The 27,575-nt window shown below is 43.2% G+C and overlaps 1 protein-coding gene across 3 annotated transcripts in view; it reads left to right on the top strand.

Moving 5' to 3' along the window:
- Window positions 1–27,575, top strand: part of afap1l2 (actin filament associated protein 1-like 2) — a 276,181-nt gene that overhangs the window by 224,204 nt on the left and 24,402 nt on the right. For 2 of the 3 annotated variants that reach the window (XM_072239587.1, XM_072239586.1), the window contains 4 exons: window positions 467–556; window positions 3,874–3,964; window positions 18,640–18,771; window positions 25,590–25,801. In XM_072239587.1, the coding sequence (XP_072095688.1) occupies window positions 467–556; window positions 3,874–3,964; window positions 18,640–18,771; window positions 25,590–25,801 (525 nt within the window). The remainder of the gene's footprint in view (window positions 1–466; window positions 557–3,873; window positions 3,965–18,639; window positions 18,772–25,589; window positions 25,802–27,575) is intronic. The other variant, XM_072239585.1, reaches the window with a different exon arrangement.

The raw sequence follows: 27,575 nt of genomic DNA, 5'->3' as shown, positions 1-27,575 counted from the left end.
ACTGTTTATTTATTTCCATTGATGCTACCTGACCTGCTGAGTTTCTCCAGCATTTTGTGTGTGTCGCTCTGTTTCAATGTTGTGTGACTCTTTGACTCTCTATGTCTCTATGATCTAATTGGTAACAATTAACATTTTAGCTACCATTCTATTGCTTTAAAATGTGAACAAGGTGGCATGGGGGATTGCTGGCAGCACAGCTCGAGGAGCCGGGGCACAGGGGGTTTGCTGGGCAGCAGGTCTCGAGGGCTGGAGCACGGGAGGTTTGCTGGGCAACAGATCTCAAGGGCTGGAGTACGGGAGGTTTGCTGGGCAACAGATCTCGAGGGCTGGAGCACGGGGGCGGGATGGGTTTGCTGGGCAGCAGGGCTTGAGAGCTGGAGAGGCCTATTCCACACTGTATCTCAACAAATAAAAAAATAAATTAAAAGTTGCAGAACTTCTACATTTCTTCCCTACTGTTTAGGTGATTCAAGAAATCAGCAACATTCAAGGTGAAACTTTTCCTGACGGAAATCTTGTATCCGTCGAGTGTTCCCGCAGTCATGGCCAAAGGGTGAGTCATTACTATCTGAATGCAGTTACCTTTTGCATATACTGTGCTTTGTCCTTATTTGCCCGGCCTCAGCTCAGTGGAGGCCTATAGGTACCACACAAACTTTCAAATGGATTTCCTCAAAGGAGACACTAAAGATACACAAAAACATCATGAAACTGTGTGTGACAAGGAGACAGCCACTTATAAACAATCATTATCGTTAGAAAAAATAGATCTTTGCATTGTGATCTTCCACATTCTATCAATTCAGAAAAGATTCCATCAGATGTTAAACTACTGTTCAAGAAAGAAAAAAAAACACAAGCCCATTAACCTGATTTCCCTTGTCAGCTAGTCTGGGACACATAGAAACTCTTGATAATCCAAGGCAGGGTCGACATGGTTTTATGAAATGGAAATACTGTTTGACAACCTTAGTGGACTCTGAGGGTGTACCTGACAGGAAGAACACTGGGAACCCGGTGCATTTGGATTTGCAAAGGGCATTATTTCACAACATTATGACTGGCAGCATTGAAGGCTATTTATTTATTGAGATACAGTGTGGAATAGGCCATTCGGGTCTTTTGAGCCATGCTGCCCAGCAGCCCCCCTGTTTAGCCCTAGTCTAATTTACAATAACCAAGTAATCTACTAACCGGTACCTGGTAATCTTTGGAATGTGGGAGGAAACTGGAGCAGTGGAGAAAACCCACGCGATACAGGCAGCAGTGGGAATTAAGCCCGGGGTTGACTGTACTGTAAAGTGTTGTGTTAACCACTAAGCTACTGTGCCACTGTGTCCATTATTGTGGACAGAGGCTTGGCTGAGACTGACAGAAAGCAGAGAGTAGGAATAAATAGATTGTTGGCAATCAAACTGCACAGATGCATGGAGATCCATGCTCGCACCTCAACGTTTTATAGTTTGCACTAATGATTTAGTTGTAAAGGCAAATTGAAGACAGTAAGCAAAAATATGATATATAATGGGAGTACGTGTGAGATTATCCACACACATATACAGCACATACTTATATAGCTAGGGTGCTTGAGACTTGCGCAGTACGGCATTTGTCAATGTGGAGCGGACAGCGAGTTCGTAAATCTGGCGGGAGCAAAGGATGTTGGGACTGGTGAGGGTGGAGCTCTGTGTGAGGGGTGTGGGACAGGTGGCAGAGAAGAAGTGCCAGAGGTGGGAAGTGGTGAAGGTACAGCCCCACCCAGCTCTGAGACACCAGGCAAGGTCATTTGATTCCAAACAATTGGTTTATTGATCATTACAGAATGTCTTTCTGGTGCTTCTCGCTCCCACCCCTTTCCCTTCCTTTTCCCCAACCATGATTCCCCTCTCCCTGCCCCCTTCCCACTCTCAGTCTACAACAGACACCCAGATCAGAATCAGGTTTATCATCACTCACATATGTCTTGAGATTTTTTTTGTGGCAGCACTACAGTGCAATACATAAAATTGCCACAGTACTATGAAAAAGTCTTTGACACCATAGCTATCTATATGTGTCGAAGACATTTGAACAGTATTCTATATGAATGGGAGTGTCCCGAGCGTACCAGATGATATAACCTCGATATATTGTGGCAGGAAAGCAGCATCCATTATCAGTGACCACCCACCACCCAGACCATGCTCACTTCTCGCTGCTGCCATCAGGAAGGAGGTACTGGACCCTTGGGTCTCGCACCCCTAGGTTCAGGAACAGTTATTACCCTTCAACCATCAGGCTCTTGAAGAGAGGGGATAACTTCACTCACCTCATCACTGACTTGATTCCATACACTATGGACTCATTTTCAAGAACTCTGCAACTCATGTTCTCAATATTTATTGTTTGAGTTTGCACAATTTGTTGTCTTTTTCACATTGCTTGTTTGTCCATATTGTTGAGTGCAGTTTTTCATTGATTCTATTGTGTTTCTTTGTATCTACTGTGAATGCCTGCAAGAAAATGAATCTCAGGGTAGTATATGGTTGTATATAAATTTACTTTGAGTACTTAGTGTTTCGAAAAGCAAATGAAACATTGGTCATTATTGCAAATCAAATTGGGCTACAAAAGTGGACAAGTATTGTTGCAACCGTTTGGGACTTCAGTGAGAGCATACCTGAAATATAATGATGATCTCTTTATTTTGGGAAAGATTCAATGAGAGATATAATTATTCTGGAGGGATTTCAGAGAAGCTTCACTAAATTGACTCCTGGCACTTCTGATTGTCTCCAATAGCAGAGCATGTTAAGTTTCAGTGATAGAAGATGAAATTTAAATAGAAATTTAAACTGAATCAGAATCAGGTTTAGTGTCACTGGCATGCATTGTGAAACATGTTAACTTTGTGGCAATAGTACAGTGCAATACATAATAGAGAAAAAACATCAATTACAGTAAGTATATATGTATATATATTAAATAGTTAAATTAATTAAGTAGTGTAAAAAAAAATTAAGAAGTAGTGAGGTAGTGTTCATGGCTTCAATGTCCATTTAGAAATTGGATGGCAGAGGGGAAGAAGTTGTTCCTGAATCACTGATTGAGTGTCTTCATGCTCCTGTACCTCCTTCCTGATGGTAGCAATGAGAAAATAGCATGTCCTGGGTGATAAGCGTTCTTAATGATGGATGCCAACTTTTTGAGGCATCGCTCCTTGAAGATGTGCTGATGCTGTGGAGGCCAGTGCCCATGGTGGAGCAGACTAAGTAGTTTACAAGTCTCTATAGCTAATTTTGATCCTGTGTAGTGACCCCCTCACCCCCATACCAGACAGTGATGCAGCCAGTTAGAATGCTCTCCATGGTAGGTCTGTAGAAAAAAAGGTTCTTCAATTGAGGATTGGTATCATGGCAGAGGCATCACCAGTGAAGCTCTTCAACCCCGGCACTTAATTCAGTTCCCGCTAGAATACAATACAAGGAGAGGGGAAGGAACAGGAAGCACCAGACAGACATTCTGTAATGATTAATAAACCAATTGTTAGGAATCAAATGGCATTGCCTGGTGTCTCAGGGCTGGGTGTGTCTGTACCCACACTGCCCCCACTTCCCACCACTCCCCCACCAGCACTCCTTCTCTGCCACCTGCCCCATACTCTCACCGTGGCGCTTCACCCTCGCCATTCCAAACATTCTTTTCTCCTGCCATATTTACAAACTCTCCCTTCGCTCCACATTAATAAATACAGTACTGTGCAAAAGCCTTCGGCACCCTAGCCATATATTTGCACAGCACTGTAAATACCTGTATGGGCTCTGTTCATAGACGTGTTTCATTACCACTTGCAGACATAACATTGGACTTGTGTCCTGTGCTTCATTTCAGCTGGATTCTTCTGAACGGTACTCAGGGGCCTCAGAGAGTGGGAACAGTACTGACGGTGGATCTGTCCATGAAGTTAATGACAGCAAGGATGGTACGACATGATTTTCTTGTCCAATGAATTAACATGGTTTGTTTTTGTCTGTATTGCACAGAAAGAAAATTTTAGCCCAACGAGCACAGTGAAAGACCCAGTGTACATTTCACCCTGCTTCAGTAATGGAAGCCATTTCTTTGTTTATCGAGATGCAGAGTGGAGTAGGCCTGGCCCTTTGAGGCATACCCAGTAATTTCCTGATTTAATCCTAATCAAAGGACAATTTACAATGACCAGTTAACCCAAGGGAGGAAACCAGAACACCCGGAAGAAACCCACGCAGTCACGGGGAGAACATACAAACTCCTTACAGACAGCAGCGGGAATTGAACCCGGGTCACTGGTATTGTAAAGCGTTGTGCTAACCACAACGTTATCCTGACGCCCTAGTAATTTAAATGGAAGGAGATCTGATTACATCTATCACAGATGTAATCACTACACTCGGCTTTTCCTTCTGCCCAAGCCTCACCTTTGCCCTGCTAAGATAATTCTACATACTAATGTTTATTAATTAAATGAACAGATGCAATTAATTCTGTTGGATCAACAAACAATCTGCTGGAGAAACTCAGTAGGTCGAGGATCATCTTTGAAGGGAAAAGAATTGTTGATGTTTATCATCAAAACCCTACAGCAGTCCTGGCACAGGGTTTTACCCCAAAATGGCGACACTTTCTCCCCCCCCGCCGCCCACCACAGATGCTGCTCGGCCTGCTGAGTTCTTCCAGTTGTCATTTGTTGCTTCAGATTCCAGCATCTGCAGTCTGTTATGTCTGCAATTATGTTGGATCACAGTTTAATAAGATACAACGAAAGTGATAGGACCGTTCTTGACCTTCTCACACCAGTTGTCAGCACAGGAGAAGTCATGTGACCCGTTGGCTATTCTCCAGCTGTAGATAATATCTATTCTTCCCCAATGCAAGTTTTATTTCATTTAATTTGGCATGACAAAGTTTAGCATCATTTAACCAGAAATTAAACATTTGATACTTCAGATTCTATGTGCAATATAATGTCTATATAACTGCTGGCTTCCATATTGACCCATTATTGTTCTCCCTTCCAACTTTTTCTTCTCTTGATCCCGCACTATCAAGGCCAACTGGTGAGGATAAAACATGTAGGTGTCTTCCAACCTCACTGCCCGTGTGAAGTTTAAAGAGGCATTTAGACAGGTACATGAACAGACAAGGAACGGGGAGATATAGACCTTGTGCAGGCAGAAGGGATTACTTCAATTTGGGATCTTGGTTAGCACACACATAATGGGCCGAATTGCCTGATCCTGTGCTGCACTGCTCTAGGTTCTGTGATATATCCATTCTTTTTCTGAAATTTGGAACAACAGATGCAGAGAGATGTTTCCCCTGGCCGAGGTGTCTAGAGCAGAGTGTTGCCGTCTCAAATTATCATATCATCAGCATTTGTTGTGTTGCGGCAGCCGTACAATGCAATTCATATTAATAAAACTATAAATTACAATAAGAAGTATATACAGTATTGTTATATGGGTTATGGGTTATGACCAAAGAAAAAGTGACTGGAGTTGCTTAGCACTTTAGCGCAAGGGAGTTAGGTACGTCAAAATCAAACTTAGAAAAATTAGTGAAAATAGTGAAAAGAAAAATGCCAAAATGATATGTACAAGTGAGCACACAATAATAGCCCGTACTTATTTTTGTCCAGTGTGAACTCCCGGCGGCCCCGATCTCTCTCTCCCACTGAGGGTGGAGAGCTCTGTTTTTCAGGCACTAGGGTGTACCATCTTTAATTACCAACAAAGTTAACAAGACTACACATGAATATGATGCACCCGACAAAATCATATTACAAAATAAACAGAAGTGTCTACCTTAAATATAGTATGCAAACAATATATACTCATTTACATGCCCTCATTGCTAAAGAAGTCGATCTTCCAACATGGATGGCAGAAAAAGCCCATTAAAGCCAAAACAAGCACATCAGCTCAGTTTAGAATTCAACTAAACTTTGGCGCCTGAGTTGGTATGTACTGTATGTAGCAATGCCGAGGAAAAAAGTGGGTTAATTATGAGAATATACCAGGGAAGCCATTGAAGTGTGTAAAGTCACTGCAACAACAGCAGAATGAGAAGGCAATGTTTGTGTGTGAGTGACTGTGTGTGTGTAAGGAGTGTGTTTACTGTGTGCTCTCCGTCACATGTATACATAATTAAATTACTAAGGACTGCAAAATGAAAGGAAAAGACACTGAGGTGGTGTTCATTGGTTCATTGTCCATTTAGAAACCTGATTGCAGAGGGGGAGGAGCTGTTCCTGAAATATTGAGTGGGTGTCTTCAGGCTCCTGTACCTCCTCCTTGATGGTAGCAATGAGAAGAGGGCATGTCCTGGGTGATGGGGGTCCTTAATGATGAATGCTGCCTTTTTGAGGCATTGCCTTTTGAAAGTGTCCTCGATGCTGGCGAGGCCAGTGTCCATGATGGAGCTGACTGAGTTTACAAGTTTCTGCAGCTTTTTACCAATCCTGTGCAGTGGCCCCTCCACACCAGATGGTGATGCAGCTGATTAGAACGCTCTCTGTGGTACATCTGTAGACATTTGCAAGTGGCCTTAGTATGATACCAAATCTCCTCAAACTCCTAATGAAATATATCTGCTGTCAGGCTTTCTTTGTAATTGAATCAATATGTTGGGGCCGGGATAATTCTTCAAAGATGTTGACACCCAGCAACTTGAAACTGTTCACCCTTTCCACTTCTGATCCCTCGATGAGGACTGATGAATATTAAGTACTGGTGGATAAGAAGAAAAGTGTTCATCCAGAAGCTGGTGAACCTTCGAAATTCTTTACCCAAGGGCTCTGAGAGCTCAAGCACTAAATACATTTGAGAAAGTGACCAAAGGGGTTTTTGATATTAAGGGAATCAAGAGAGATGGAATTAGTGCAAAAGTTCAAATTCAGGTTTATTTTCATCTGACTATACATGTATACAACCAAACGAAACACCATTCCTCTAGACCATTAAACTTTATCGCACACAGCACACAAACCAAAATGTTACCAAAAATAAGTTAATAAATTTGACACTCACTTCGTTGAGCACCTCTGCTCCATCCTTCAAAAGTAGAACTTCCCGGTGGCCAAACATTTTAATTCCAATTCCCATTTCTGCTCTGACATGTCAGTCCATGGCTTTCTCTTGTGCCAAGAAGAGTCCACCTTTAGGGTGGAGAGCAACACCTTATATTCTACCTGGGTAGCCTCCAAATATTGATTTCTGCTTCCGGTAAAAAAAAATTCCCTTTCCCCTCCTCTCCTATTCTCCGCTCTGGCCCCTGCTCTCTTCGCGCTTGCCTGTTACCTCCCCCGAATCCATTCCTCCCATGGTCCACTCTCCTCTCCTATCAGATTCCTTCTTCTCCAACCCTTTACCCTTCCCACCCATCTGGCTTCACCTATCACCTTCTAGCCAGTCCTCCCCCCCCCCCCCACCTTTTCATTCTGGCATCTTCCCCCTTTCTTTCCAGTTTTGAAGAAGGGTCTCGGCCTGAAATATTAACTATTTATTCATTTCCATAGATGCTGCCTGACCTACTGAGTTCCTCCAGCATTTTGTGTGTGTTGCTTAATAAAGTATAATTTAAAAGGCATGTGGTACGCAGCACAGGTAAACAGTAAACAGCTTGCTGGCCTAGTGACAAGACCTCGGTGATGGTAGGGTATCACAAAGCAAAGAAGATCAGCTTGAATCTTATTGAGTGGCAGCACAGGGATGATGGGCCAAATAGCCTTTTCCTGCTTCTTTTTGGTATGTTCCAAATATATTGCAATTTTTGAAATACGTAAACCACATTCCATTTTATACTTTAGTCCCCAAGTTCCTCACTTAGAGTTCATGTCAAATAGACTACTGCTCCCATTGATATTATCCCCACTGTTGCTTATTTTAAATCCAGCTCATGTATCCTCTCAGTCACACTTCCTCCAATAAAAATAATTAAATTCTCCTCACAACTGTAAATTCCAGCGTTAGTTACCCTGCCTGGTATGCTAATTGATGCTCTCATTTTATGCATGCTTTTAGCATAAATGTCCTTCCTCATTGGGCACAGACCAACTCCAACAAACCTTATATCCCCAATGGACTGGTTTAATTTTCTGTCCAATATGTAAGTATAGTCAGTGAGATTTTCACAGAGAAATCCTGCTGGTCTATTTAAACTTACTGGAATAAATCACCAGGCACCATTGGAACCGAGGTTCCTAACCTGTGATGTACGGATCACTCGAGGGTCCGTGGGTAGACTCCAGCGATCCAAAGGATCCGTGAACTTGAATTGGAAAAAAAATTACATCCTTCTTTTCACGAATCTCTAACTGGAATTCAGCATTTCCTTCAATTATTTGTTTTTATATATATTTTGATAACTGTATTTCAATATACCACCACCCACCCACCCCCCTTCACTATTTCCCATCCCCTTTTCCCTCTCTCACTTTATCTCCTTGCCCGCCTATCGCCTCCCTCAGGTGCTCCTCCCCCCTTTTCCTTCTTCCATGGCCTTCTGTCTCTTTCACCAATCAACTTCCCAGCTCTTTACTTCATCCTTCCACCTCCAGGCTTCATCTCTCACCTGGTGTTTCTCTCTCCCCTCCTTCCACCTTTTAATCTACTCCTCAGCTTTTTTCTCCAGTCCTGCCGAAGGGTTTCAGTCCAAAATGTCGACTGTACTTTTTTCCATAGATGCCGCCTGGCCTGCTGAGTTCCTCCAGCATTTTGTGTGTGTTGCTCGGATTTCCAGCACCTGCAGATTTTCTCTTGTTTTCAATATTATTGGTTTCTTTTGTAAGCCTATGTATTTTATTTATTTAAATACTTTATTCTCAGAAGGGTCCATAGCCTTCACCGGACAGCCGAAGGGGCCCATGGCATAAAAATTGTTAAGAACTCCTGGATTAGTATGTGGATCTAGCTATAGTCCAACAGATACACTAATTTAATATTAACCAAGTTAAAAAGCAGTTTTCAATGCCAAAAGAGTTATGTATCTTATCTACAATCTCAATTGTTCTGCTTAAAATGTAAAAGAACCTTGATGTTTTTGCCTGTGATAGGGTTGCACAGCGTAGAAACAGACCCTCAGCCCATCTCGTACAGTACATGCTAACCATGGTGCCTTCTTGAGCTAGTCCCATTTGCATGAATTTGATTCATATTCCTCTAAACCTTTCCGCTATCTGTATGTCCAAATGTCATTTAAATGTTGCAATTGTATCTGCCACTACCACTTCCTCTGTCTGCTCATTCCATATACCCATCAGCCTCTGCGTGAAAAACTTGACTCTCAGATCCTCTTTAAATCTATCCCCTCTCACCATAAATCTGTGCCCTCTGGTTTTAGTCTCCGCTACCCTGGGAAAAGAACCATGACTATTCACCTTATCTATGCCCCTCGTGATTCTATAAATCTCCATAAGGTCACTTGATTCTATAAATCAATATAAAGTCACATTGTATAAATCTCCTTATGGTCACGATTTTATAAATCTTTATATGGTCATGTGATGCTATAAATCTCTATAAGGTCAGCCCTCAGCCTCAGTCATGCAAGGAAAATTGTGCTAGTATATCCAGTCTCTTCTTGTATCTCAATCCATCCAGTTCTGGCAACATCCCTGTGAATCTTTTCTGTACTCTTTCAAATTTAATCACATCCTTCCAACAGTGCAATGACCAGAACTGCACACAATATTCCATGTGTGATCTCAGCAATGCCTTCCGCACCTGTGACATAATATCTCAACTCATGCCCGATCCAATGAAGACAAGAGTGCCAGATATCTTCCTCAGCACCTTGTTTCCTTGTGTCACCGCTTTCCGGGAAGCATGGGCCCGCAGGTCTCTCGGTTCTACATCAATTTGCAGGACCCTGGTATTCACTGTAGTTTCACTTCCCAAAGTGCATAATTTTGCACTTAGCAAATTAGGCCATTCAGCCAATTAAACATGGCTGATTTATTTTCCTTCTCAACTCCATTCTCCTGCCTTCTCCCAGTAACCTTTGACGCCCTAGTTAATCAAGAACCTATCAACCTCTACTTTCAATATACCAAATGACTTGGCCTCCAAAGATATCTGCAGAAATGAATTCCACTGATTCACTACGATCTAGCTAAAGAAACTACTCCTTATCTCTATTCAAATGTGATGTCCTTCTATTCTGAGGCTAAGCCATCTGGTCCTAGACTCTCCCACTATTGGAAACATGCTCTCCAAGTCAATTCCATCTGAACCTTAAAATAGAGTCATAGAGAAGAGCTGGCATGTGGCCAAGTGGTTAAGGCGTTCGTTTAGTGATTTGAAGGTCACTAGTTTGAGCCTTGGCTGAGTCAGCGTGTGTGTCTTTGAGCAAGGCACTTAACCACACATTGCTCTGCGACGACACCAATGCCAAGCTGTATGGGTCCTAATTCTCTTCCCTTGGACAACATCAGTGGCGTGGAGAGGGGAGAGTTGCAGGTTGGGCAACTGCCGGTCTTCCATACAACCTTGCCCAGGCCTGCGCCCTGGAAACTTTCCAAGGCGAAAATCCATGGTCTCACGAGACTAACGGATACCTATAAGAGAAGTACAGCACAGAAACAGACCCTTCAGCCCATCTAGTCAGTGCCAAACAATTTAAATTTCCTACCCCCATTGATCTGCACCAGAACCACAGCCCTCCATAACCCTACTATCCATGTACCTTTCCAAACTTCTCTTAAATGTTGAAATTGAATTTGCACGCACGACTTCCACTGGCAGCTTGTTTCACACCTTCACGGCCCTCTGAGTGAAGAAGTTTCTCTTCATGTTCTCCTTAAACTTTCCACCTTTCACCTTTAACCCATGACTTCTAGTAGCAGTCCACCCAACTTAGTGGAAAAAGCCTGCTTGCATTTACCCTGTGGATACTCCTCATAATTTTGTATATCTCTATCAAATCTCCCCTCAATCTTCTACGTTCCAAGGAATAAAGTCCTAGCCTATTCAATCTTTCCTTATCACTCAGTAGGTTTCAATAAGACTCTCCCCCCTCCTCCCACATTCTTCCAAATTCCAGTGAGTACAGGTGCAAAACCATCAAATGCTGTTCACACGTTTGCCCTTTCATTCCCAAGATCATTCTCGTAAACCTCCTTTGGACCCTCTCTAATGCCAGCACATAATTTCTCAGATATGGGTCTGAGTTAAATTCCATCTATCCTTCCTTTGACCACTTTCTCAGTTGATCTAGATTTTGTTGTAACCTTAGACAACTTTCTTCACTGTCCACCACACAACTAATTTTGGTGTCATCACTTACTAATTATTCCCATACAAATCAAATGACATACAGCAAGGCAGCACCTATCACAGATCTCCAATATGAAAAATCTCCCTCCACCATCACCAATATTGTATAATATTGGCTAGCTCGTATTGGATGTGATGTGATCTAGCCTTCCGGGCCAGCCTACCATGCAGGATTTTGTCAAAAACCGTGCTAGATCTATGTAAACTACAGCCATGCCTTCATCGACGCTGTTGGTCACTTCTTCAAAAGAAAACTCAATTACATTTGTGAGACATAATTTCTGATGCGCAAAGCCATGTTGGGTATTCCAAATCATTTCTTGCTTTCCAAGTGCAGGTAGATCCATTCTTAGAATCTCCTCCAGAAACATTCCCACATTTGATGTAAGGCATGTAGATTCCTGGCTTGGCCTTGCAGTTCTTCAAAAGTACAACATTAGTCACCCTCTAGTCTTCCAGGTCCTCAGTCATGACTAAAGAAGACACAGAAGTTTCTGACAGGGCCTCAGCAATTTCTTTGCTTGACCCTTGTTCAACAAATCAGGTTGTAAAATCATGAGAAATCCAGATAGTGAGTTTTCTTTAGGACAGGGGTTTGCAGCCTGGGATACATTGACCCCTTGCTTAATGGTTTTGGGCCATGGCATAAAAAGGGTTGGGAACCCCTGATTTAGGGGAAGGTCAATAAATGGACATGGTGGGTATAGATTTAAGCTAATTAAAAAAAGAGACCATTGAGGAAAACTTACTCCACCATCACCGCCTGAAAGAGCAGCGAAGATGGAAATGCTCTTCCTGTTTAGAATGTGCCACTGGCCCTCAGTGGCGTATCTAAGGTATGGCAGGTATGGCACGTGCCCTGGCCGCCACTTGAAGGGGGGGCGCCACTGAGCAGTTTCTATTAAAAGTCAGACAAGCCATCCTCAGATAGTGAAAAAAGAATTTTCTTCAGATGTATGATCTGTCTTTGATTATCATGGGTGAGAAGCACTAGGATGGCCTTATTTCAGAGCATTTTGTAAGAAGACCATGAAACGTTTCTTCACGATGAAGAAGGAAAGTGGAGCTGAAGGACGGAAGAGACGAAGTTGGACGCGGAGGAAGCCAAGAAGTTGTGCAAGTTCTTCATGCCCTTCTTTGAAAAGCCCAGGACAAGGTGTTCAACATGTTCCATGGAGTCGCCTGCACCTGCTACAAGTTTGTTAGAATCCGAAGGTGGATCAAGTACAATGCGTCACAAGCCGAGGAGGAAGACAAGTCAGATAAATCCAAGTATAACGAGATTAAGAGTGAGGCTGCCACAGAGAACGTGGACATGACAGGAGGGGAAGATGATGGTGGTGGTGGTGAGCTTGAGTTTATTGACAAGATTGAACCTGACGACACTGAACCTAGTGAACTGGATGGTGTCAAAGAGCCTCGAATTGTCACACCAGAAGTGATTGAACAGCATGACATTGGACATCTGAAGTTCGACAGGGATACTGGAAAAGCAATTCTGCCTGACGCGTTGAGAACAGAAATAATAAAGCTGGATACGAAGTATTTCCAGAACAGTGAGGGGCCTTTCCTACCAACAAATAACCGCTCAATGAACAAAACTTGGTTCAAGAGGAGATTGGGAAATGGTCATGGTGAGGAAGTGACCCGCTCATGGCTGGTCTATTCCCCTTCTAAAAAGTCTGCATTTTGTATCTGTTGTCTTCTCTATTCTCGGTCAGACCATCAATCCTCATTGGAGCAGGAAGTGGATTCAACCAGTGGAAAGCACCTGAAAGGATTAGTGTTCATGAAAATGCCAAGAATCATCGGGAATGCTTCACACAGTGGAAGGAAATGAAAAGAAATTTAGCTGGAAACGGGAGTTATTGACGCGGTATTTCAGTCACAGATTGAGAAGGAAAAGCAGAAGTGGCGTGATATCTTGACGAGAATCCTGCAAGGCATAAAATTCCTTGCGACTCAGAACCTGGCTTTGCGAGGACACAGGGAGTCACTTCAGCTAGACGATGACTCCAATGTGGAAAATTTCCTTGGCTTACTGAAACTACTGGCCATCTTTGAGACCCTGTCATAAAAGAACACCTCACTCATTTGGAAAGTCATCCTGGATCCATGTCTTATCTTTTACCGGGTGTCCAGAACGAATTCATCCACATGCTGGCATCCACTGTTCACCAGAATTTACTGAGAAGCATTCGTAAAGACAAGTACTATGGTCTCATGTTCGACTCGACTCCTGATCAGGCACACCGTGAACAGATAGAAGTCGAGGTATGTGGAAGTTGATTTTGAGAGGAAAACAGCCCATGTTAGAGAGTTCTTCCTTGGTTTTATCCAGATAAGCCAGAAGGAAGCTGAGAGCTTGGTTGAAGACATCTTGAAACAGCTAGAGAAGGGACGAAATGGAGCTACAAGATTGTCGGTCACAGTGCTATGACAACGCTGCTGTGAGGGCAGTGTTGGTCAGTGAGTCACTCGAAGAAGGAGTCGGTCTCTGTCAAGAATGGAATATTGAAGTTGAAAGACGTCACAGAAGAAAGAAACGAATGGCTGATGAGAACGCGAGAGACGGTGGGTTAGCAGCTAAGGAGGAAATGGAAAGAGTCATGAAGAGAACACTCGACCATCTTCACAGAGAAATGGATGAAAGGTTCGCTTGCTTGCACAAGACTGACGCCAAGTTTGGGTTCCTTCTCAATGTTGAGGGACTGTGTTACGGCGCTGACGGTAACGACCTAAAGAAGAAGTGCGAAAATTTGGGCGAATTGTACAGCTCTGATGTTGATGGACAGCAGCTATATGAAGAAATTTTGGATTGCAGAATGTTGCTATCAAGGCAGGTCAACATGAAAATATCAAGACCTGAAGAGCTTCCTGAATTTATTGTTCAGTATGGAGATGAGAGCGTCTTCCCCAATCTTCGCATTGCTATTCAGATAATGCTAACCATCACAGTTTCCATTGCCAGCTGTGAGAGATCATTCAGCAAGTTAAAACTAATATTTTCATATTTGAGAGCCTCCATGGGTCTAGGCAGACTCTCTGATCTTGCTCTGCTGAGTGTAGAAAGAGAAGAAACTGAAAAAACCGACTTTGATCACATCACAGACCAATTTGCATCAGTGAAAGCAAGGAAAGTGCAGTTATAATTTTCATGTAGTGCCACAATTTGTTAATCAAAAGATTAACGAGCTTGACTTGTATTTTTGAGCTGATATTGTGGTAAAGTTATCTAAAAGATGGGTGTCAGATTGTTTGGACAGGGGCGCAATTTCAGTGCTTGCCATAGGTGCTATTTTCCATAGATACGCCCCTGCTGGCCCTGCCGGGTTACAGAGCAGGAGCTGGGGGTTTGAATCAGTTGAACTTGGCATGAATGTGTTGGGTTGAATAGCTTTCTTCTGCTCTTAGATTTCAACGTTTCTGTGACTCTAGGAACAACATTGCTGTGGAGCTTTAGCCCAGCTGGGGTTGTATGAGCTTCACATCTAAACACAAGAGATCCTGCAGATGCTGGTACTTCAGAGCAGCACACACAAAATGCTGGAGGAGCTCAGCAGGTCAGGCAGCATCTGTGGAAATAATTAAACAGTTAATGTTTCGGGCTGAGACCCTTCTTCAGGACTGTAAAGGAAGTGAGAAGAAGCCAGAATAAGAAGATGAGGGGAGGGGAATGAGGACAGGGTAAAAGGTGATAGATGAAGCGAGGTGAGCGGGAAGGGTAAAGGGTTGGAGAGGCAGGAATCTGATAGGAGAGGAGAGTGGACAATGGGAGAAAGGAAAGGAGGAAAGGCATGAAGAGGAGGCATTAGACAGGTGAGGAGAAGAGGTAAGAGGCCAGAGTAGGGAATTGAAGAAAAGGAAGGAGGAGGGCGAAAATGATCGGAATTTGGAGAAATTGATGTTCATACCATCAGGTTGGAGGCTACCCTGGTGACATATGAGATGTTGCTGCTCCAACCCGAGAGTGGGCTCATTGTAGCAGTAGAACAGGCCATGGACCAACATGTCGGAATAGGAATGGGATGGAAATTGAAATGGTTTGCCACTGAGAAATTCCACTTCATCTGGATAGAGCTGAGGTGTTCAACAAAGCAGTACCCCAATTTATATCCTTGTAGTTCCTCACATCCATCAACTCAGTCTTTGGATTTGACCCTGTGGATGAGAGTAATCAGAGCATAGAGGGTGTGGGAAGTGTGAAAACTCAGAAGAATATGTTTCCCGCAAATTTAACTTCAGGGCTCCTTTAACTGGACTCTCCCACACCAACAGCAACAGTACATTGCAATACATAATAATAAAAATTGTTCATGGGTTCAATATCCATTCAGAAATTGGATGGTGAAGGGGAAGAAGTTGTTCTTGAATTGTTGTGTGTGTAGTACCTCCTTCCTGATAGTAGCAATGAGAGGGTAATATTTAGTATAGGGTCAGTATTGTTGCACTCTTCCCACCAATAGAATTACATGTTGAAATAATTCCTAATGTGATTGAGACAAATGAAGAGTTTGTATAAGCTCGAAGAGATGACTCAGCCAGTTGTGATATGCCAAATGTTTGGAAGATTTATCCAATTAGTCACCTTTGTTACTGTTTGCATATTGACTGCAAATCTTTTGTTTTCAATTTTTTTATTCAATCCCCTTTGAAAAATATCATTAAGTTTGCTTCCACCATCCTTTCAGGCTGTGCATTCCAGACTCTAACTGTTTGACTTAGTATTTCATTATCACACCAGTGCTACTAATTATGTTCAATCTCAGTTTAGTGTCCCCACATACTCCAGCCTGTGGAAATTCACAAACATTTTGCTGATCCAACTTCAAGGAAAACCTTTGGACCTTTCACTTTCATGCAGATGTATATTAGTCAGCAAGAGACAGAATAAAAATAAAATTAATAGAGAGTTTTAGTTGTTCATCGTGATCAGGTTTAAACAAGCGTTTAGAGAGAGAAAACTCTCACATCAGAGACCATAGATCATGGCCTCTGATGATGAATGTGTAGGGTGGCATTGGCTGGTTCAAAACTGAAGTTTTCTGTGTTTTGAGCTGGTGTTACCTTCCTCTTTTTTTCTCAACTTGTGTTAAACTTCTTCCCACTGTTTCAGAAATGAACAATTTTGGCCTAAACATTTTGTTTTAATTTTCAAAACAATGATGTTACTTCAGTGTTATTTACTGACTAGTAAAAAAAGTATCAAAGGAACTGTAAAGCACACTGATCAGAAACACAGTGCCTTTGAACCTTAAATCACTATCTGGGTACTGACGTTGCTTACAAATTCTACAATAAAGTACCCAATTGGAAACACAAGGCTATATTGTTAAGTGATCTTTTGTTCGTACTTAATTAAGTGAGGTAAGAGAAATGCGTAGATCTGGGGACTTTTGGGTAAGCTGTTCCATTGCATTTACAGCACTGGCATCAACCCAACAATACTGAAAAAGTTGAAAAATGCCCCATCCCCAAATACAGGCTGAGTCCACAACAGCTTTTCTTCTCAGTCAGTCCTTCAGGATTGCTGATAACTTGTTTTCACTCCAGTTCTGAGATTCGTATGATCAGCCAGAAGGACAGTTTGTGTGGTGATGTGCTCCTGCCACTTCTGTGAGAAGCTGATTCCTGGACTGATGCTCTCAATACCATCACAAACCAAGTTCAAGGTGAATGTTACCATCGGAGTACATACATGTTCCCATATGCAACCCTAAGATTCAATTTCCTGCCGATATACTCAGCAAATCGAGAGAATAGTAACTGTGACAGGATCAATGGAAGATCAACCAGACAGCAGAGGACAACAAACTCTGCAAATGCAAATATAAATAAATTGTGAAAAATAATAAGTACATAAAATAACAAGATAAAGAGTCGCTGAAATGATGAACTGATAAACAAGGCTTTGGGCCTACTGCAGGCTGCTCCGGGGTTCGGATCTGAAGACTCAATTTTGTTTCGGAATGCTGCTGTTTGCTTCAATTGTTAGCATAATTTGTATCTTCCTTCTTTCTCTTGCACATCGAGTGTTGGCCTTTTATTTTTGTTTTGATTCTCTTCTCTCTTTGATTGGGTTCTTTCAGGTTTCTTACTTTGTGGCTACCTGTGAGCAAGCAAATGTCAAGGTTGTGTAATTTACACATTCTTTGATAATGAATGTACTTGAATCTTATAAAATGAGATCATTAGTTGTGGGAACATCTCAAAAATGGAGCAAATGAGTGTAGTTATCCCCTGTTCAAGATCCTGATGGTTGAGGGGTAATAAATAATCTCATTTAATGTGGATTCTACTGGGACTTCAAACCTTATTCCAGCTTTCCTCCAAAACAAAGCTCAGACCTGAGGTGAATATTATTTCTGTAACCATAAGGAAGCATTTAACCAAGGAGGCCAATAATTATGGTATAGATCTTGATAATAATTCCTAATTTGTTAGAGGCATTCATAATTGCAAATATACAGTACTGTGCAAAAGTCTTAGGCACAGATATATAATCAGGATGCTTAAGACTTTTGCACAGCACTGTACAATGCCAATGTGGGGCAGAGAGCGAGTTTGAAAATATGACGTGAGCAAAGGGTGTCGGAAATGGTGAGGGTGGAGTGTCGCAGGAGGGGATGTGGGACAGGTGCCAGAGGTGGGAGGTGGTGCGGGTGCAGACATACCCAGCCCTTAGACACCAAACAAGGTCATTTGATTGTAAACAATCGGTTTATTGATCTTTACAGAATGTCTTTCTGGTGCTTCCCGCTCTCTCCCCTCTCCCTTCTCCATTTCCCAACCGTGATTCCCCTCTCCCTGCCCCTTTCCACTCTCAGTCTTCAATAGAGACCCATAACAGAATCGGGTTATCACCACTCACATATTCCATGAATTTTTTTTTATGGAAGCAGTAGAGTGCAATACATAAAATTACTACAGTGTGCAAAGGTCTTAGGCATCCTAGGTGTGTGTGTGTGTGTGTCTAAGACTTTTGCAAGTCCTGCCAATCTCCAAGACAGAAACTTTGTATTTACATTTAATGTTTAGTGACATTATCAGAGTATAGTACCTCACCAACAATTTGCTGGAGACCATCATTGCCCAAAATGTGTATCTGTATTTAAATACATAAATTTAATAATTTATTTCCTTTCAGGTGATTGTCCGAACACAAGTTGGGATTATGAGTGTTAATTTTTGAGTTAAAGCTTGGAATGAAATTTGTGTAAAGTTCTGGTTCAGAAATATACATGTGATTTGGGGCAGTGCAGCTAAAAGACAGAATAACGATGGGGTCAAAACATTGGGGGCCTCCCACTATTACATTAACTTGGATATTTTCTTTTGTGGCTAGTGAAAAAGAAATCGAGCATTGGGGATCTCAAAAATGCTGGTCTGAAGCTGAGTAGCTTTATGAATCTTGGGAAAAAGAAGCCCATCTCAGTGGAGATTCCCATTAATAATAAGAAGAATGTAGAAGCTTCAGGTAAGTGTGTTCTTTTTCCCTCGAGGATGTAGAGACACTGCCACCTGGTGGTGCTGTATTTTAATATATGGGAACCAGGCACTTATTGGGAATTTATCATTTATCATTGGGAATGTCCAAGTACAACTCATCATTGTTCAAGATACATTTATTATCGAAGTATGTATACTATAAGTAAGGATGTAATGTTAAGGCTTTATAAGGCCTCACCTGGAGCATTGTAAGCAGTTTTGGGCCCCTTATCTATGAAAGGATGTCCTGACATTGGAGAGGGTTCAAAGTAGGTTCGCGAAAATGATTCAGGGATTCAAAGATCTATCATATGAGAAGTGTTTAATGCTTTGGGCCTGTACTCATTGGAATTTAGAAGGAAGAGGGATGATCTCATTGAAACCTATCGAATTTTGAAAGGCCTCGAATGGCTGTGGAGAGGATGTTTCCTATGGTGGGGGAGTCTAAGACCAGAGGACACAGCCTCAGAGTAGAGGGATATCCATTTAGAAAGGAGATGAGAAAGAATTTCTTTGGCCAGGGAGTCGTGGATCTATAAAATTCTTTGCCACAGATAGCTGTGGAGGCCAAGTGTTTATGTATATTCAAGACCGAGGTAGATAGACACTTGATTAGTCAGGCCATGGAAGGATATGGGGCTGAGACGCAAAATGCATCAGCCATGAAGAAATGGTGGAGCAGACTCGATGGGCCAAATGGCCTAATTCTACTCCTATGCCTTATGGTCTTAAATACAACCTTAAGGTTCATCTCTTTACAGTCAGCCACAAAACAAAGAAACCCAATAGAACCCATTAAAGAAAGAAGACTGTCAAACACCCATTGTGCAAAAAGAAATAAACCATACAAGCAACAAAAGCAAGCAGACAACTGAGGTTTGAAAAAGTGAGTCCACAGCCACAAAGCCAGTCATCACTGCAGCCTGTAGGTCACAGCCTCAGCGTCTAATGTCTTACAATTTCTTTATCTATACAGAGAGCCCAGAGCTGTGATTCTTAGAGAATAAAATGTGCTGAATTTTTAGGCATTTGTAGAATCTAATGCTTGCAAATAAAACTCTCACTGTAGTGTATGGTGGCAAATACTTACTTTGCAAATAAATTTACTTTAAACTTTGATCTTTGAACTTAAAGTTCTAAATCATGCATATAGCCCCTTTGGCGTGAATTGTCCTTGACAACCAATTTACTTACCTAAGCTAGTCCCATTTGGCTGCACTTGGCCCCTGTCCTTCCAGACCATCCCTCAGAGTTAAGGTGGACTTGCATCAGTTTTAGACCTGTGGATTCTAGAGATGAGATGTACAGTTTCTACCAGGGCTGGAATGGGAGTGTTTAACGGGGGCAGGCAACAGTGTAGCTACTTCCCCCAATATGCTCAGCTCTATGTGCTCCCACCAAAGTGTCTCGAAGCTCTCAATGCCATCTCAACTCAGATGCCATTTTGATTTGGTCATCAGCCAGGTCCCAGGAATCATCTGGGGGCAGGGGGTGTTGACGTCTCAGTAGCGTAGTAGTTAGCGCGACTCTATTACAGCCCGGGGCATCAAAGTTCAGAGTTCAATTCTGACATTATCTGTAAGGTGTCTATACGTCCTCCCAGTGGAATGTGTGGGCTTTCCCCGGGTGCCCTGGTTTCCTCCACATTCCAAAGATGTGCTGGTTAGTAGGTTGATTGGGCATTATAAATTGTCCCATGTTTAGGCTAGGGTTAGATAGATAGATATACTTTATTGATCCTGAGGGAAATTGGGTTTCGTTACAGCAGCACCAACCAAGAATAGAGCATAAATATAGCAATACAAAAACCACAAACAATCAAACAACAATATGCAAACTATGCCAGATGGAAATAAGTCCAGGACCAGCTAATTGGCTCAGGGTGTCTGACCCTCCACAGGAGGAGCTGCAAAGTTCGATGGCCACAGGCAGGAACAACCTCCCATGACGCCCAGTGTTGTATCTCGGTGGAATATGGCCAGAGTCCAACAGCAAAAAGTTCAATATCCTCGCACGTTCCTCAATCGTAATAGGACCAGGATTGCACCATCCGTTGTTAACCAGAATAGCAAACCCCCAACTCCTTTACGCTTACCGCTCTCAGCACACTTCCAGTCAGCCCGAATGGTCTGGAAGCCATCCATGGAAAAGTTTTGGTCGGGTATGTCCTCGTGCAGCCACGTTTCAGTAAAACACATAACACTGCACTCCCGAAATGTTCTCTGACTCCTGGCTAGTGACGTCAACTGGACCATTTTATTACCCACCGAAATCCTCTTCTCCATAAGTCTCCGTTGTCTCGACTCAGTCCTCTTTCCTCGCCTTTGTGATCCCCCTCTGCATCCTCTGTGTGATTTCCTCCGGATTTCAGCAGGGGTGTCCGCCGCTCTGCTCGCTAAACCGGCCGGCATAAGCACAATCAGCTGGTCTCTGGAATAAACAATGCGACTATACTGCTGCCCGGGGGACGCAGGGTGGCGTGGCTCAAAGGGACAAAATGGCTTCTTCCACGCGGTAGCTCAATAAATAAGTAAACAACTGTAAACCCTTCAAGAAGGCTTTAGAAACTTCCTTGAATTGTCTCCTCGACCCAGCTGGTAATTTATTGCTGTGACAGTGTTTGGAATACAATGCCTGGTTTGAGTGTATGGTGGCCAACATGTGTCAACATGGCCTGCCCATTGTGTTAATTAGGGCCACAATATTTTGATTGGGAGAGGAAGATAATGTTAGTTCCCTTATTCTGCCAGTGAATTCAGGGGGCTTTGCAGAAGCAACATTGACGTTACCTCTCCAGTGCTTTGAAATGCCAGCTATAGATGGTTAATGTAGGGTATAGGAAGGTCAGAGTCACTGCAGTCTTTATCTTGCCTCATTTGCAATGCATGCCCACCACCCCCCTGCGAGTGAACCGTTACAAATGGACCAAAGGTTCAAAAGATTCAAAGTATATTTATTATCAAAGTATGTACACAGTATACAACCCTGAGATTTGTCTTCCCACTGACATCGGTAAAACAGAAAGAAAAACCATGGAACCGGTTCAAAAAAAACATCAAACCTCCAACACACAAAAAAAAGAACAAATCACACAAATGACAAAACAAATGAGCGAAAAGCACAGAATATAAAACATCAAACGACAAATCATCCAAGCAATCCAGGCGTATTCAGTTCAGTTGAAGTTCAGTTCAATCTAGCTCTGTGTCAGTTGCTAACTTCGGCCGCAGAGCCAGACTGCCCCGATCAGAAACTTCCCATAACAACCTCAAAAAACAATTCTTCCCATAACTCTGCTTCCTGGGACACCATGAATCTTCTGCTGGGTTTGAGGTCATCATAAATCTCTTCTACAGCTGGTCATAGACTGTGCCTGCAAATCAGAGTCGTTGATATGAGGATGTTTCTGGGATTTGAGAAGTGTCCATCTCCATGTCATTTGGGAGTGGGGGCATGTTGGACAGAGACAAGAGAAAGACAACCTAATGCTTCAGATGGAACCATTTATGAAAATCTGAAATATTAACCCACATTCCCCTTCTTTGTAAATTTTTTTAAGATTCACAATGTTTCTATTTTTTTCATTCTGAGAAAAAAATTTGTTAGCAGTACAGGTGGAATGGTACTACGAAAATCATTTCATGTTTGGTCAAAAATGCTGAATAGATCTTGATGAAGGTGTGTAAAAATAAAGAAAATGCTGAGACTTCACTCACCTCAGAGACAACACCGAGACTTCACTCACCTCAGAGATAGCACCAAGACTTCACTCACCTCAGAGATAGCACCGAGACTTCACTCACCTCAACGCCGAGACTTCACTCACCTCAACACCGAGAACTCACTCACCTCAACACCGAGACCTCACTCACCTCAACGACGAGACTTCACTCACCTCAACACCGAGACCTCACTCACCTCAACACCGAGACCTCACTCACCTCAGAGACAACACCGAGACTTCACTCACCTCAACACCGAGACCTCACTCACCTCAGAGACAACACCGAGACTTCACTCACCTCAGAGACACCGAGTCTTCACTCACCTCAACACCGAGACTTCACTCACCTCAACACCGAGACTCACTCACCTCAACACCGAGACTTCACTCACCTCAGAGACAACACTGAGACTTCACTCACCTCAACACCGAGACTTCACTCACCTCAGAGACAACACCGAGACTTCACTCACCTCAACACCGAGACTTCACTCACCTCAGAGACAACACCGAGACTTCACTCACCTCAACACCGAGACCTCACTCACCTCAACACTGAGACTTCACTCACCTCAGAGACAACACCGAGACTTCACTCACCTCAACACTGAGACTTCACTCACCTCAACACCGAGACCTCACTCACCTCAACACCGAGACTTCACTCACCTCAGAGACAACACCGAGACTTCACTCACCTCAGAGACAACACCGACACTTCACTCACCTCAGGGATAGCACCGAGACTTCACTCACCTCAACACCGAGACTTCACTCACCTCAACACCAAGACTTCACTCACCTCAGAGACACCGAGACTTCACTCACGTCAACACCGAGACTTCACTCACCTCAGAGATAGCACCGAGACTTCACTCACCTCAACACCGAGACTTCACTCACCTCAGAGACAACACCGAGACTTCAATCACCTCAACACCGAGACTTCACTCACCTCAACACTGAGACCTCACTCACCTCAACACCGAGACTTCACTCACCTCAACACCGAGACCTCACTCACCTCAGAGACAACACCGAGACTTCACTCACCTCAGAACTGAACTGCCACATGGCTGTGGACTCACTTTCAGGGACTCTGAGGTTAAGGTTCAGAGTGTTAATTGTTTTTTGCCTTTTTATTGTTTGCGCGATTTGTTCTTTTTTCACAGATTGGGTGTTTGATGGTCTTTGTTCTGTGGGTTTTTAATTGGTTTGATTCTGGTTCTTTGTTTTGTAACCGCCTGCAAAATGGATCGCAAGCTTGTTTACAGTATTCATACGTTGTTAATGAATGTGCCTTGAACTTTGAACTGACTTAAACCACAACATACAAGAACAACAACTTTGTAATCTCCATTATTTACTTCCAGTTATTTGCTTTCCCTGATATTCTAATGGTCTCAGCAAGGGTAATTACTTCCCTCAGAATAGAGCTAAAGATTGGGAGAATAAACTGGTAGAGTTAATTCATTATATTTCACTGAGTGTCTGTATCTGCAACATTCAATCTCATTCCTAACCAGGAATACAATCTAAGTTATTTATTGGAAATGTATACCTGCTTTTGTTCCGAGTTCAGATTCTGACTTATTGTATTTATCATGTGTACAGTACATTGAAACATGTATGTGTATGTTTCAATGTACATGTGATTAACAATGAACGATGAGCTGGGGGCAGCCCGCTAGTGTCACCACACAGCTTGGCACCAGCACAGCACGTCTGCAGTGTTCATCAGAATGACACGGAACACAGCATAGCAACAACAGCAGGACAAGCCCCTTTCTTCCCTCCCACTGACACCTGTATCCACCCAAACGTGCTCCAGCCGCAGGGCAGGTTGCTGGGCCTCTAACCGCAGGGCAGGCTGCTGGGCCTCCAGCCGCAGGGCAGGCTGCTGGTCCTCCAGCCGCAGGGCAGGCTGCTGGGCTTCATACCGTAGGGCAGACTGCTGGGCTTCATACCGTAGGGCAGGCTGCCGGGCCTCCAGCTGCAGGGCAGGCTGCTGGGCCTCCAACAGAGTTGTGGACAATGGGTTTCCAATTTCCACAGTGGACTTCCGACCCATAGACACAGAGCTTCTGCCATTGGGCTTTGACTTCTGGGCTTCTAATCAAACTTTGAGCTTCACTCTTTAGTACCGACCCAGTACTAGCTGACAACAGTATCACAAACCATGAACCCTTGACTCATCAACTAACATACTTGGGGGTCACCAGCTCTCATGCCCTCTGTTTGCATAGACGTCCTGTCCCGGGACGAACTGACCTGGGGTTCTAGCTGACTGGTGGCCCACCTGCCCTCATCCTTGCTGGTTCTTGTCCACAGTGCTTGCCAGCCTAACATCCACAGAGTCCTTTGTCAGCCCTTCATGTCACTGCCTTCGAGCAGAGTCCTAAACTCTGAGTCTGCTTTGTCCTTTGAATACAGAGCACAGAACGGAGAGTGAGACTCCATCCTGACCTCTAACTCCCTCACATCCCTGTCCCTAAACCTCAACCTGACACCTACCTTCCCCGCATCCCTGTCCCTAAACCCCAACCTGACACCTAACTCCCCTCACTGTCCCCAAAACCATACCTATGAACTTAAATCTGAGTCATGATCTTGAAAAAGACTAGTGAGAGAAATAAAAGTTTCTCATCTTAACAAGAGTGTCAGTAACTTGCAGGAGAATCTCAGCTAAACAGCTGTTTCAGGCTAAAATACAGACAGGGTAGGCTGACAGTGAGGAGGCTAAAACCCTGGCTAAATAAGAGAGAAAAAAAAGGCAATTATCCCACATAGTTTGTCAGGATCTGATGATTATGTGTTCCCTCTCCTTATCATTTCTCGCACTTTAAAATGGAAGCAAATTAAAATTGTGTGGTCAGCGTAAAGTGTCTGAGACAGAGGGATGATGGAACAGTAAAGGCCCCGTACTTGGTTGTAAATAACAGAATCTGCAGATGTTAGACAAAGCTATGAAGATATATAACAGAGTCAGTGTTGATCGGGACTATCAGAGAGATTCATTCCAGCTGTATCTTTGTTTGTGTTGGGTTGAATGATGTGAGTGGATTTGCTTCTTCTATTGCCAGGGTATTTGAATGTTTTTATGAACAGCCAGTGGCGCACACGGTGGTGTCAAGTTAAAAATGGACTTATTTATTTCTACCAAGACAAAAGCAAAAACAAATCAGTTCAACAACCCCTGAACCTGGAAGGCTGTGAGGTTATTCCTGACTCTAGTCCAGAGCATTTATATTCTTTCCGCATTCTACACGATGGCGAGGAAATAGCTTCTCTGGAGGTAACTTTAACTCTGCATGGTCGCTCTAATTCATCATGAAGTGTACAGAATAATTGAGTCGTAGAATGTTTACAATGCAGGAAGAAGTCAATTAGTCCATTCTTTTCTTGCTGGTGTAAATAATATTCTCTAGACTTAGAAACTCTACAAATGAACTACTGTTTCAATTGTGCCCAGTGCTCCCAATGCGGCCTCCTCTCCATTGGTAAATTTGGGAACCGCTTTGTCATGCACCTCCACTCCAACCCCCAAAAGCGGAACTTCCCGGTGGCCAAAGATTTTAATTTTGATTCCCATTCCTGTTCCAATGTGTCGGTCCATGGCCTCCTTGTGCCAAGATGAAGCCACCATCAGGCAGCCTCCATATTCCATCTGAGTAGCCTCCAACCTGATGGCATGAATATTTCCAATAAAGAAAATTTCCCTCTCCCCCTCCCCTCTTCTTCTGTTCCCCACTCTGATCTCTTATCTCTTCTAACCTTCCTGACGCCTCCCCTTGGTGCTGCCCTTCCTTGCCTTTCTCCTGTAATCCACTCTCCTCATCTCTCAGATCCCTTCATCTCCAGCTCTTTACCTTTAGTCTGATGGTGGAGGAGAAGAAGCAGTTTCTGAATCATTGAGTGGTGTGTCTCCAGGCTCCTGGACCTCCTCCTTGATGGTAGCAGTGAGAAGAGGGCACACCCTGGGGGTCAGTGGCCTTTAGTGGTAGATACTGCCTTTTTGAGGCATCACCTTTTGAAGGTGCCCTCGATGCTGGGAGGTTAGTGCCCATGATGGAGCTGGCTGAGTTTACAACTCTCTGCAGCTCTTCCTGGTGATGCAGCCAGTTAGAATGCTCTGCACAATACATCTGTTGAAATTTGAGAGTGTCTTTGGTGACATACCAAATCTCCTCAAACTCCTAACAAAATCTAGCCACTGCCATGCTTTCTTTGTAACTGTATCAATATTTCAGGCACCAGATATTGGTCATCCATTGATACAAGAATTTCATGCCACAAAATGGCAAAGTTCTGTACAGGAAAAGACATGGCATCTTAGGATCATTCTTCGCCTCAGATGCATTGGCTTGATTTGCTAGAATTGCAGTTTTCTTTATTTTATTGAGCATGGAGTAGGCCTTCCAGCCCTTTGAGTGACATCACTGCAGCAACCCCCAGCAAACCCGGTTAACCCTAACCCAATCATGGGACAGTTTACAATGACCAATTGACCTATCCGGTGTGCCTTAGGACTGTGGGAGGAAACCGGAGGATTGGAGAAACCCCTCGCATTCCATAGGGTAGGTAGCTAGAGACTCCCTACAGAACAGCACCAGAATTGAACTCCAAACTCCAGAACATCCCAAGCTGTAACAGTGTCATGCTAACTGCTATGTTACCGTCATGGTCTGTAAAAGTACCAATAGGTTTCATAAAACAATAAAAAGGGATCAATATTTGTAGTAGAAAACACAGGAACACTGATGAGGAGCACCAAAGCCCAAAAATCTGATGAATTCACCTCATCAAATAAAAAGCAGAGTTTCTGCAAAACTTGTGCATGCTCTGTAGGTCAGATCAATACAGAAAGAATATCAGGGTGCCAAGGTTATGTAGCAGTTAAAGCAATGGTCTTTCAGCTTGGGATGTCAGAGTTCAGAGTTCAATTCTGACGTCATCCGTAAGGAAGCTGTGCATCCTCCTCATTTGATTCATCATGTCTATAAAGGAATTGAGGTCCCTTGTGTTCGTTGTATCAGGCTTATTAGTTTGCATGGAATGCGTGGGTTTTC

Source organism: Mobula birostris, chromosome 21 (assembly GCF_030028105.1).
Source record: "Mobula birostris isolate sMobBir1 chromosome 21, sMobBir1.hap1, whole genome shotgun sequence".
Taxonomy (NCBI): domain Eukaryota; kingdom Metazoa; phylum Chordata; class Chondrichthyes; order Myliobatiformes; family Myliobatidae; genus Mobula; species Mobula birostris.
The sequence above is the reverse complement of the archived record's forward strand: the minus strand, read 5'-3'. Positions and strand labels throughout refer to the sequence as shown.